The sequence below is a fragment of the Chamaea fasciata genome, unplaced genomic scaffold (assembly GCF_029207755.1).
Source record: "Chamaea fasciata isolate MVZ Bird 193981 ecotype frontalis unplaced genomic scaffold, bChaFas1.0.hap1 SCAF_7, whole genome shotgun sequence".
Lineage (NCBI taxonomy): Eukaryota > Metazoa > Chordata > Aves > Passeriformes > Sylviidae > Chamaea > Chamaea fasciata.
This window is the reverse complement of record NW_027094092.1, coordinates 42,210,726-42,224,013: the sequence shown is the minus strand read 5'-3', so window position 1 is coordinate 42,224,013 and position 13,288 is coordinate 42,210,726. Positions and strand designations below refer to the sequence as shown.

Below are 13,288 nucleotides of genomic sequence, written 5' to 3'. Positions count from 1 at the left end.
TCATTTAGTGAATATCCAACTATTATTTGTACTTTTCATTGAGCAAGTAATTATGAGTCTAATGTATAATCCTTCCACAAGTAATAAAACTCAGAGAGGAGCATGGAAATGCCATTCAGACTGCAGCCCTGACTGAAGATTGCACCATGTGTGATGACAAAGAAAATACATTAGATAGTTTATAAAATTTATAAACATTAGGCTGTAGCACTGTGTGGAAAACCAAGTACACGTGAAATTGTTCATTTTACAGACAACACAGTGTGCCCAAACAAGCATGGTCTAAAAATGCAACGTTTTTAACCACTACAGATAACTGTGTTTCCAGAATTCACATGATCCCATGCGAAACACAGGGGATTTCTTAGCTACTATTACTCAGGTTTGATATGAATTTAAATTTTCAGCAGGTTCCAGTTGAAACACACTGGATTATCCTGGGTCCATCCAACCACAAAGCTTTTATAGAGCTGAATCTCTGCTGAACAAAGGTTTGGTCTTGCAGTCAGACCAAAACAATAAACAATAAAACAGTAGTGCAAGTTTGGTTTGTGAAAGACAACAAGAAATTAATTTCAAAAGCTCCTGTTCAGTCTTTTTTTTAAACCATTGACTGCTCAGAAAATGGGACTAATAAGTATTGGTTTCCTGTAATTATTGGTTCATTCATTCATTCAGAATCTTTTCTGAATCTTAGGCATTCATAATGCCACTCTATTATATGGATATTCTGGCATTTAACATGAATTGACATCAAGCCACAGTCCTTTCCTCTGGGAAGGCTGGAACATTGCCCTCTTCCCTTGGTTGTTTTTTGTTTGTTGATTGGTTTGCTTAGGTTTTTTCCCAAAGCAATGTAATATCTTTTGGTTTTTTGGTTTTTGCCTTTTTTAATTTTTTTTTTTATTTATTTGGCTAAAATATTTGTTTGAAAGAAGTAGGAAACAAATAAGGGAGAAACTTGCACACACGAAGTATGGTCCCATAAGCCTTATTTTCACAGGGACTGGCTAAAAAATTCACCATCTACAAACAGACAAAAATTGAAATACATGCACAGAAAGGAAAAGGTGTCTGGAAGATAAAGGCGTTCTTTTTTCTTAGAGTACAACTGCATACACGCAGTACTAGCCCAGAACATAAGATTAATGCTGATGCCATAAAACCATACATCTTCTAATGAAAACACAGAAATATCTTTAGCCAAGGCAGAAGACCAGGGTACTGAGGTAGTCTCTGAGTGTGATTTATTTTCCCTTTAAAAAAAAAAATCTCTAAAGCATTGAGCTGGATATTTTGTTTCTTTACACCAGAGACTCACTACAGCAAGCAATATAAGAAGAAAATTTATTCATAGGGTTTGTAGTCACTGTAATTGGCTGCCAACTGGATTGGAGGTATTTTACAAAATAATTGATGAAAGGAGCAGAAGAAAGATCCTCAGTTGGACCTTTCTCAGCCCAGTTTCCTCTCAAAATAAAGGATAGAAAAGCTAGAACCTAACTCAGCATATCTGTCATGGCATTTTTTGAAAAGAATTTTTTCACACAAATAAGGTTAATAATTGAAATGTATCCTTTTGCATATACCTAACAAAACACTGACAAAGGGACACATGGTAGAGAGCAATACAGTATAGATGACTCACATTTTAAAACTTTCTTGTGCGCTTTCTGAGGGAGTAGAAGAGATGAAGTCATCCCCTTGGAGTAATCTATTCGTATGTCACACAAATTAGTATATAACCTCAAGTTAGGATATTTCCTATACTTTCAGTTTAAGTTTCTTTTGAACAATTCCTACACAACTAGCAAGAAATCTTCCTTCTGTCCTGAGTTACTACTGTATGACCTAGAAATAAAGAACTGAACGTTTTTTAGACTCAGCATTGAAAACCAAGAAGATCATGGCTTGATCTTAGGCAACATATGAACAAGAAGAACGTGGTTAACACTGGAGATCTTTTCTTGCGTTCATTCTTCCTTTTATAACCATACTCATCATCACACCTCAGCTATCTAGTGCACTGTCAGCACCACACAGAGCAATCTGTTTTTCACCTGGAAGAAGTTTGATCCTTTAGCATGGTGACATAAAGTGCCATGAGATTGTGATTTGCTTGTGGTGGGATAAAACATGTGACAGTGGATCAAGAGCCAGTTATTCACTATTTCTGGTGGATTTAGGGTAATAATTTCCAAAGACACTGAATTTTTCCACTGCATTTTGGCAGAAAGTCAACCAGGAGTTGTCAGTTTTGGTTGGATGGTGTGTTAACCTTTGTATCTGCGAACCTAAGAGAGAAATTAAAATTCAGATGATAAAAATTATGAGGCAAGCATAAGGTCTGCACAAATACTTGCTTAATCTTTCACATTCCTTACATTTCTACTTTAAATTTATATTGACAGTATTTGGGGTGTGGCTAGAGTCACTGCTCCTTCTCAACAAGTCTGTTCAAAACTTTTCTACCCTAAATATTTAGAAAATATCACAAGTAGCAAAACCAAGTTTGTCATTGAACTGCTTTGTAATTCTGTGTAGAACCAAGATTCACTTAGAGACCTCTGAAACAGCATGAATAGAACTGTGAAATATGCGCATCATACCACACAGCTGGCATGCTTATTCTTCCAGTGTAAAAGACCATTAGTTTGTTTTCCAAGAGACAGAATATGCATCAGCAGGCTCAGGAATTTATTGGCGAGATGAAGCAACAAAGATTTATATAGCAACCAGTTGTTATTAAACATTAGTTTATAGGTACAGATACACTGAAAGAGAAAAACAAAAAGAAAAATATATGTACCTGTGGGGTAGTGTTCATTCACTGGCCAGCTGTCAACCTGAAGTGTTGCATTGCCACCATTCCTGGTAAAGCGTACTACGTGGTATTTGCCATCATTTACAGGTGTGCTTTCCTCTTTAATAGAGATGTCCACTGTGCCAATATTGAAGACTACACCAATCTTGCCTTGCTCCTAAAAGAAGAAAAGAAACAAATGTTTTTAAATTGCTGCCACTTAGGAGACTGTTCCTGGCCTGTAAGTCTCTAGTGGGTAATTCTGCCGGTAGATGGCACTGAAGAATACACAGAAGTATCATTTTGAGCTTGGTAAGGACATATTTCATTGGTTCTGCTTCAATGCAATCACTTTCACACTGTTCTTTACAGCATTCACCTGAAGACAGTGACTCATTTGTTCCCGTAAAACATCACAGAAGACAGGTGAGAAACCAGGCAACAAAAATCAGGAGATGTGGATAAAGAGTGATTTGAGCAACATCTCTACTGATTATTACTAGTCACTTGTTATATAAAATGCAGCCACAGACAGGCTGTTATCTCAACACCTGTTTTGTTCTGTTATTCTGCTTGGGAAACAAACAGTCCTTACCCTCCAAAAAATAATTGTGGGATACAGCAGGAAGAATGCAGTTAGAAGATGAATGAAAATCGAAGGGAGTAGCAATGTCATTAGCTGACTTTGAAAATCAGAGGGAAGCTACCTAAAAGACAGGAGCAGCCCATCTTATTTTTCTCCATCACACACACTTTATTGGCAGCGCCTTACCAAAAAAGCAGTGTTTTCCCAAAACTTTCTACCAGTCACTGATTGAAAGGGAAGAGCAGGCAAAGCCTGTTGTAGTAGCCACAACACTTCCTTCTGCAGCTCCCCGCGGGGGGCTCCAAGTAATGGTCATATTTAATGACTTTAGGTTGTAAAATACCCACCCAGAGTATACTCAGATTAGACATATGCATTTAATACTACTGATTTAAATAGTGACAGAAATTCTTGTCACTGTACAATTAACAGGAATGCATACTCAAGCACTCAGTAAGGAGAGGTACAGTATGCTGGTGTCAACAATTATGAAGGCATATTGCGTGCACTGCACAGATCCAAAACTGGTACAGACAGGCAGAACTAAAATGTATCATACAGGAAGTCAATACGTTTGCTACCTATCCATATGATAAAATTGAAACAACAACAGAGAGTTGATGGCCATCTTCTACACAAACACATATTCCTTGAAAAAAACCTAAGATATAATGACGGGTCATGGGAAAATTCTGTTCCATTTACTTCATTACATATCTGATTAGTGGGCAAAGGACCCCATTTTTCAGGGCTGTTACCCAAACTACATAGCTACTTTATTACATTCACATTAGCAAATCATAGCAACAAGAAAGAAACCTCTCCTCTGGTACTTGATGGCTACCTTGGATTCCTCTCCTGGATTTAATCCGATCTCCAGGTGTCAAAAAATCTTTTTCTGAAAATCTCACCACGTTTCAATTTCTCAGAGAGATCTTTCTGATTCCTGCTTTACCTTACATTTCAAAGCTTACTCACACCAAAGTACTCATCACAAATTCCTTGTATCTTCAAGACCTTTTTTTTTTTTTTTTTTTTTACATTTTTTTCCTAACACCTCGTTTCCTGGTGTCAGACTACAACACTGTTTTAGGAAAGGAAATCAAACAGTCTTGTAGCTGAAGAGGCCATGAACAGCGGTTCAACTACTTGAAGTTTAGCACTGAAGCAGTAAACATCTTGGCTTTTCTCTCATTACAACAGTAAATTTTAGACTGGGCCAAATATATGCTGGATAGAAAGTTTCATGTACATTCACACTCTCATTCTTTGAAGGGACTTTTCTTCAAGATATCAGTATCATCTTTCTTTTTTCATGGGAACGTGGGGTAAGTGGATTGCTGCTCCCAGCAGATACATGAATTCAGATGCCATTTGAAAACAACCAGTGTTTCTTATGCTAGCCCAAAAATAAATGAAGCTTCAGTTAACAAAGATTTATTTCAGATAAAAGCATTGCTGGCACAGCTTTACTACTTCTTTGACATATGAAGTAAGTGAACTCCCAACACTGTTTTAGTGAATATTTTGCTGGCAACTATGTAATTATCTTTACCTGCATAGCAATTACCAAAGAACACATGATTAATTTTTCATCAAAGATTCAAATAATATATAGTGACCAGGTAACCTGGCTACTATTATTGTGGTTTTGCAAGATACTGCTTAACAATCAACCTTCTGGATGATCTCTCAAATTGCTTTTTAATTCCCATCAATACATCAAGTTTCTTTGGCAAACTGTGTCTGCTTCAAGAAGAGTCCACTTTGGTGAAGGTATGGCATGAGCAGGTAAGATGAGGAGCTGCTCATTTTCTAATGAAACAGATTACCACCACAGAAGAAGAAGAAGGATTAAAAGGTATTCAGCAGAGTGAAAGCTGCATACCTTCAAGCCTACAAGCTTAATGAGGCAAAGATAAAAACTTGCAGGTGGGGAAAAGGATGGTGGGAAGTTCAATTTATCTCTGCAGAATGAGAAAATGTTTCTGATTTCTCCTCAGAGGACAAGGAGATAGCACCTTTGACCATTTCCCTTCCCAGGGCTTGAAGGAAAAGACCTATTTAAAGGGCTAGTGATAAGAGGGCAAACTGGGAAAGAGATAAGATTCTGGAAGCAGAGGACTGCAAAATGCCAGTGGCCTTTAGTCTGATGGAGAGAAGAGGGAAATGAGCAAACTGGTGCCTTCCCTATCCCAAGAGGCACCCCTCCAAGAGCCAGAGAAGACAGCCCTTCTAAAAGCAGTGTAATACTTTTTGCATTTAAGAAGTGCAAAAATTTGTCTAAAAAAAAAAAAAACATGGTTCTTATGGACAGCCTATTCCAGCTCTCTTCAGACAACTCTTGGGCAGAACTCCCTGTGCCTCTTTAATTCAAGTTTTGCAGAATCACAGTTTCTGAGACTTTTATTTGGGCTGAGTAGGAACTTGTCATGAAAATGGTTTTGTTCCAATTACCAGAATAAAACACAACACAATATGTCAAAGGTAGGGCTACTGAAGCCAAACTGCACATACAGACCCCAATATACAGTTTATTTAGGATATTTTATATCTTCAGGGCACCAGACACTATGAAAAAATTAACAATCAGTTTATGCATTCCTGGCAGAAGAAAAAAAAATAAAGTAAAGCAAAGCACAGAGAAAATCCTACAACAAAGAACAGTGACTATGGACACAAGGGGCAAATTCACAATTTATTTTCAACATCTCTTCAATTCTAGTTTCTTGCTCTACAACACTTCATTAAAAACAGCTTTTACCAAGACCTACCTTCCTTCTAAATCTGTAAGACAAGCTTTACCATTGCAGTTTAACATTTCATGATGGACATAACCTTTCATTCCTTTCCCTGCACATTCAGCTGGAGGATTTTCTTTCCACATAACCAAACAAAGGTATTAACTAGACCAGTAAGTATGTGACAGAGAAAGATTTACCTTTGAGCCACTACCTCTAACATTCATTTTGTAGCTATAGGAAAAGAAAATCCTAACTATACAGTAAGGAAAAAGGTGAATACAGAGCCACACAGAGCAAACAAGCTACATGGTCCAAAAGGGTTCAAGAGAATTTTAACAGACAGTGCAATTTTTTTCCTCTCTATATTGGTATTCACTGGGTGCCCCAAAAACTTTTATGAAACAGCAACCATTAATGAATGTTTTTGAAACCTCCAAGTGACATCAAGTGCTGGCACTATCTCGTAGAAAACTGAGAAACATTTTATTTATAAATAATGAAGTGAACTCAGCATTCAATCTATCTTACTTTTCCTCTTCTTTCTTTAAGGCTAGTGTGCCAAAAAGGATTTTAAAAGTTTTTCAAGAATTTGTCTTGTGCTGATTTGTCCCATAAAATTGCTGCCCTCAAAAGCCACATTACCATTTCATTCCTCACAGTACTTCTGGAGATAAACATTATGTCTCTAAGACTTTAGAAATACAATTATGATCACATAATGGAATGGTTGTAGATAAATTATAAGAACAAAAAAATTACGCAAAGTACTGAAAAAAAAAAAAAAAAAAAAAGTTGTACAAGGCTTCTCCTTGACCTGTCCACTCTACACAGACTCCTGGTAACAGTTTGGTACAGACACAATTACCAAACATTTTCAACATTATTAAATGACACAAGAGCTAATCTACAGCCTGGATCAGGAGATCAGCAATTTATTGCTTGCCTGCAAGCATCGGTTCACTTTGGGCAACCTTTTCTTTTACCTTTCTGTAAACCAGATTCTTTATCTGTGACAGGAGTTATAGATGTCTATCTTTCCAAGCTCTACAGGCCTTGAAAATCCAGACATATTTTACTTAAACATTGATTATATACTGCCAATCCAAACATTTCACCCCTGAGAGGAACTACAATCTCAGAGGAGAGGTCCTAAGTTTTCCTCAGCTTCTACATTCAACTCCTTCAAAACCTGTTCCTTTCCTCTGAAGGGACCTCAGAACAGGTCTGAGGTCTTACATTTTAGCAGGTGTTTCAACTTTTGTTTCTCTTCGTTCAAGCAGAAGTAGAGCCTTGTCCTGTGTGCAAATTTTCAGGCCTTTGCTTTCTCCATGCCTTTACATTTTGAAGGCATCTGTCTTTATGTAGCAGACCAGGTAGAAAGAAAGTTAAATGGGGTTGGCAGTGATTTTGTAAGATGAGCAGTTAGAGTGTGTTAGAGGGTACACATACATGAACAGCCACATGCACTCTCTGCTCTGTAAAGGGCTTTATCCTTAGGATTTCTTTTTCTTAATCTAAAATTTAAATTGCCCACACTAAAAGTATATAATTTTTCCCTGTGTTCAGAAAGCATTTCATTTCAAAAACCAAGAGAGAAAAGTCCAGGTGTTAGAACAGATCCCACTCTCAGCTGCATCAATGTGAATCAATAGCAATTCTGCTGAAGAAACTCAATTCCTACTGTTGGGAGTGGAAGCAGAGTTTATCCCAGTATCTTATTGTGTTGTTTTGTTTATTTTTATGAAGCAAAATGTAAAATTACAGGAAGCATTTATAAAACACACCTAAAATCTGACTACAATCCCAGGATGTGTTTTCTCACACTCACTTTATTGCATAATTTTTAAAATAGTGAGTACTGCATGTACTGCCTCCTCCTCCCACCCTGGCTGGTTCCAACACGGCTAGACATCAGCCCAAACCTGGCAGACAGTACTCCTAGTTGCTCTGTCCTGCAGATGACTGCTGGTTTCACTGCTCTGATTTTAAATCGATACAAGCTCTTTTGGTAATACAACAAGCCATTTCACACTGTAGGAAGGTTTCGTAAACCTTTCCTCCCCTCCCCTCCCCTCCCCCCCCCCCCCCCCCAAAAAAAAAAAAAGCCAAACACACATACACTTCAACTGCACTACCCTCTAAATTCAGGAAAATTGCTTTGTTTTTTTATAACCCTGAGAATAGCTCTTCCTGGAATGGCTTGCTTCTGTTTAGGCTCCTCACACTAGCAGTCCATGTTTTTAAAAAGAGATTGAACTTTTATTTCTTGCTCTTTTTTTTTTTCACTTTATTCTTTAAGACTTTCTTTGCTTGGTTTCTTTCAGGGCTTTTTTTGACTGTTTTTTGTTTTTGCTTTGCCTCAAACTGGATTCCGAATGTGCGTCCCTCTGAAGGATCACTCACTCTCTGTGGTTTAGGGGGCTCTGCACCACAGTGCTAAATGTTGCGAGTTATCCAGGAGAACTGAAGGTATAGATGATATTCCACAGAGGACACTCATTTATTACTAAAACTACAAATTACTTTATGTGAACTTTCAGTGTAAACAGAAACTCAAAAAGTTCTTTTCAGATTAGAAAGGTAGTAAAAACCAGCATAGTCCTTAGAGGGCCCTTCCGGGCTGCAGCTAGAACTGAGCACATGGCTGGACAGATCTTTCTGGTATACATGTACCAATGGATTTAAGAAGGGGAAGTATTAGAATTTGTATGCGGCCGAGTATAAGGCAGTTAGTTCTACTCTTCTCCGGCTGGCCATATTTAGTACTGTTTTTAAGATCACTGAGAGGTAAGTCTGAAATCAGCATTCAATATCTAAAAAACCCTTGGGCTGGGTAAAGGGAGAGTTTACTGAATGAAGTCTGCCTTTATCCAAACAGTGATGCTCAAGAATCAGTATTGCCACCCTGGCAAATATGATAATCAACAAAACCAGCAGAGTTTTCTGAGAGAAATGACAGGCACTGAAGCTCAGCTGACTTGGAAGCTTTTGATCAGGGTGCCAACACTTTACAGTTATTTTGAAACAAGGAAAAAAGATGTTGTTAAGGGGAAAGGAAGTACACAAGTCAGCTAATTTTGTTTGATTTTTAAAGGCTGTTATAAGGAGCAGTAGGTCAATTTTTGTTATATATGTTACTGCTTCTTTAAGCTGCTCAACCAATTCTACTCAATGCCAGTTAAAACCTATTTATCAGAAATAATCACACACACACAGAGAGGATAAAATAAATAGAAATTATTATCCTTTGGGGGCATGGTTTTTAAAAGAAGCAGTACTCAGCAATACATAATTTATAAGGCTAGAAAGGACAATTGTTATAATCTACTCTGCTCTAAAATTTTATAGGAGGTCATATATCTTGTCTGAATTGATTCCTTTTTAAACTACAGGATATATTTTAGAGCAGCATTTGTGATTTGCAGCTAAGGAAAGAAGGCTTGGATTCATTACAGTTGCTACTTTGATGAGACTGGCCTAGTGTTGAACACGGTCAAAAAGGCAAGTGGAATTCAAGAACTATAATGAAAAGGAACAGTGTACAAAAGGAAAAGCTCTATTATAAGTTAAGGGTGGACCTTTGACTTAAATTCTTGAACACAGTACACAGATCTTTTTGAGGCCATCTCAAAAAGAAAAAGAGGAGATATAAAAGTTTCCAAAAAGTAGTACACTTGAAACTGTGTATATAGTCACGAAGCAATGATTCAGCGCTAGTTCTTTATAACTCAAAGAACTACAAATATATAAGAAAAGCATTTGACAATTAGATTTAAGCAAAAAAAGTACCAAATTCTTGGGAACAATCAAGGGCTATTGAATACAGCAATATGAATACAACCTTGTGCTCAGGTCTTCCTAAAAAGCAGATCATTATTGTTTAACTACTACTGCCTATACTGAAACACCATCTAGCATCACACTGCCATAAATGACTTGTAAGTCTGTGATCAAGCCAAAATTTTCTTGAAAGTCGCTACTGATTCCTGTTCATTTAAAGAATTGGTGAAAAAATGAAATTGGGAAATATGAATGAAAATCTCATCTTTTCCTTTGAAGGTTTAGGAAAGGAAGCTTAGATAAACATCTGTCACAGTCACATTGCTGCCTTTAGTCCATCCTCAGAGCAAAAAATTCCTAAAGCAAAAGACTTAGGGTTCCAGCTTCATCTTTTCTTGACTGCAAACTCTCTCCTCAATTTTACAGAGCATAAGAGAAAACCACTGAGCTCTCTGAGTTTCTTCCTTAAAAGCAGGTTTTCCAGTCTTTCATTTAAACTTCCCCTTGGCCCTGAAACTCCTTCAGTTTACTTATACCTTTTTTCAAGTGGAGACACCAGAAATTTTTAACTTTAGTTTACAGAAATTACACAATCTTACCATGAGGGCTCACATTTGAGGCTCATTCACCATGATCAACAGCCTAATTCAGGAGTGCACTCTGAGAGCGTTCCTTGTATTGAAAGACGATCTCTACTCCTTGGTTGGAGAAATTACATTATTCGGCTAAAGTAAAATTTACACCAGTTTCATTGTTAAGAGTTTAACAAATTTTCCAAACTGCCCTTCATTTTTTGCCAATTGAATGTTTATGTGGGACACAGACGGTAATAAAATACTTCTTTAATGGCCTGTACTACATGAAATTGTAGCACAGCAACACACTGCTACTAAAGTACGTCTTACTCATGTTCTTGAACTTTTTTTGACCAAACACCTTTGCAATATTACAGAATAATCTCTGTCTCTCCCTGCATGTTTCCATCTTTCAATCTTTGCCTTTTATCTAGTAAAAGTTTCTATTATAAACAAAACTACCCTGAAGACAAGCAAAAAAAAAAAAAAAAAAAAAAAAAGACAAGCTCAATTTCATGACAGTTACACCAGGGTCATGAGAGACTCATTATATACAACAACACACACAAGATATTTTCCCCAAGAAAAGACATGAAAAACAGAAGGTACTTATTTATTTCAGCCTAGATACCCCACATCAGAAAAGAGCTTTACATATCATTGAACTAGTTTAGGTAACATCAATACATAATATCAGCAGAATTACACTTAGGAAATAATATTGCACGAGAAGCTTACATATTTCATGTAAGGGGATACCATTAGTGCAGATTGAGACCTTTAAATTTTAACTCACTCACAGAGGTAATCAAGACTAGCTAAACAGAGTACAGGGTTGAAAGAAATGATTTTTTTTTCTACTGCTGCTCTCCAGTACCTTGAAAAAGACACTTTTATTTCTCTCTCTCCAGCTTGCCTTTTTATAAAGTGAAGTCACATTATCAAAAGGCTTATCAAACAGTATATTTGTATGCTATCTGCCCCAGTGGAGCCTCCAGATGTTGTTGCACTACAGTTAATTAATATCAAGCAGGGTATCCTGATTTACAGTATCATCATTACCATGATGAGGCTTGTACTAAGCTCACCCTAAACCTGTTTCCTCAAATCTGGGGAATCCTGTGGCAGATCTTGTTGCTCTTATATCTGACACCTGCAAAGCCTGGTGATCAGCGATATTCAGCAGTCTTAAAAGGGAGGCTTCCTTCCGTGCCATTCAGTGCCTAGGACTGTATGCCCAATTAAGTCTTTTTTCCTGTTACCTAGGATAGCACCAATACACTGCCAGTCAATTAACAGGAAGTAAAATGTTACAAAAAACACACGCAGGTGTGTTTAGACCATACAATCTGCAAAAAACAATTGCTATTACACAGCTGGTCAAACTCCAGCCACGGGGCTGCTAAATCCCATTCATTTAGGGATATCATACTGCAAGTAAAGAAACAGAAATAAGCAGCATGCTGAAAAGGGGCATTTCCTAAGGAAAACAAATTTAAAAGGCGATATCTGTCTACTGGCTCACTGGCAAATACATTATTCAGATGGCTAATTTGTTCTGACAGATTAAAATACGCATCATAAAAAATGCCCTATCTGATGGTGTGAACTCAAACTATTAGGACTAAATATTCTGACAGCAAATTCTTTCAAGTAAATCCTTGAAAGTTTTGTGAAATTATACCTTGTAGATATGATTCTGCACTAGGTCAGAAACAGGAACCATTCTGAGCGTTGACACCAGCTTCAGTTTTCCTAGAGAAGGGAGCCAATGCATATTGTGTGTTGCATTTTAAACTTGAAGTATGCTCAAGCTGCTGCACTCTTCCAGAATTACAGAAGTTGACTGATTAAAAGCAGGCCTTTACTTTGTAAGAGCTGCTCTGCAACTCACTCTTCAGAAAAAAACACGATCAGCTGCTAAAATGTCACATTCACTCAATAAAGAAATGACTGCAGTAGTAAGTCAGATTTTAGTAGGGCACAAGAACAAGGAACTTGCTCCAAAGCAGAGATGTTCCAGGAGGAAATATGTCCATTCATCTCACAATATCTCCCCTGGGGTTTCAATCCACTGGGTAACATTGCCAACAATTTATGCCAGCAGAAGCCAAAGTGGCAGTCACACTCTGGTGGTTTGAACCTCGCTGAACACCAGCTACTCACCAAAGCCTCTCTATCACTTCTCCAATTCAGCAGGACAAGGAGAAGAAATAAAACAAAAAGCTCATGAGTTGAGATAAGGGCAGGGAGAGATCACCCATGGGTTGCTGTCACTTGCAAAACAGTCTCAACTTAGGGAAATTAGTTGAATTTATTACCAATCAAATCAGAGTAGGATAATGAGAAATAAATCTTAAAAACACCTTCTCCTTGACTCTCCCTTCTTCCAGGACTTAAATTTACTCTTGAATTCCCTACCCCCACCCTGCTGCCTGCCTCACCACAGGCTTTACCACAGGCTCTACCCCACTGCCATTGCTCCTGCTCAGCAATTCCCCCCCCCCCCCTTTTTAAACCATATTTTCACAGAGGTTATATCACTGTTGTGGACAGCCTTGGCCAGCAGCAGGTCCTAGTCTTTGAACTGGCTGGCATTAGCTCTGTCAGACACGGGGCAAGCTTCTGACAGTTCCTCACAGAAGACACCTCTGTAGCCCCCTGACACCAAACCCTGCCGTGCAAACCCGATACAAACACAAAATAAGGAATTTAAGATCTGATACTTACAGGCTGCGTGAAATAAACCATGTACCTTAACTACTAGGCTTCCTTATCGAAAGCATTGGTACAATTGTGA

At 37.8% G+C, this 13,288-nt stretch overlaps 1 protein-coding gene across 4 annotated transcripts in view; it reads right to left on the bottom strand.

Moving 5' to 3' along the window:
- Positions 1 to 13,288, bottom strand: part of NRXN3 (neurexin 3) — a 980,761-nt gene that overhangs the window by 133,306 nt on the left and 834,167 nt on the right. For all 4 annotated transcript variants that reach the window (XM_066188590.1, XM_066188591.1, XM_066188589.1 and 1 more), the window contains one exon: positions 2,810 to 2,981. In XM_066188590.1, coding sequence (XP_066044687.1) covers positions 2,810 to 2,981 — 172 coding nt within the window. The remainder of the gene's footprint in view (positions 1 to 2,809; positions 2,982 to 13,288) is intronic.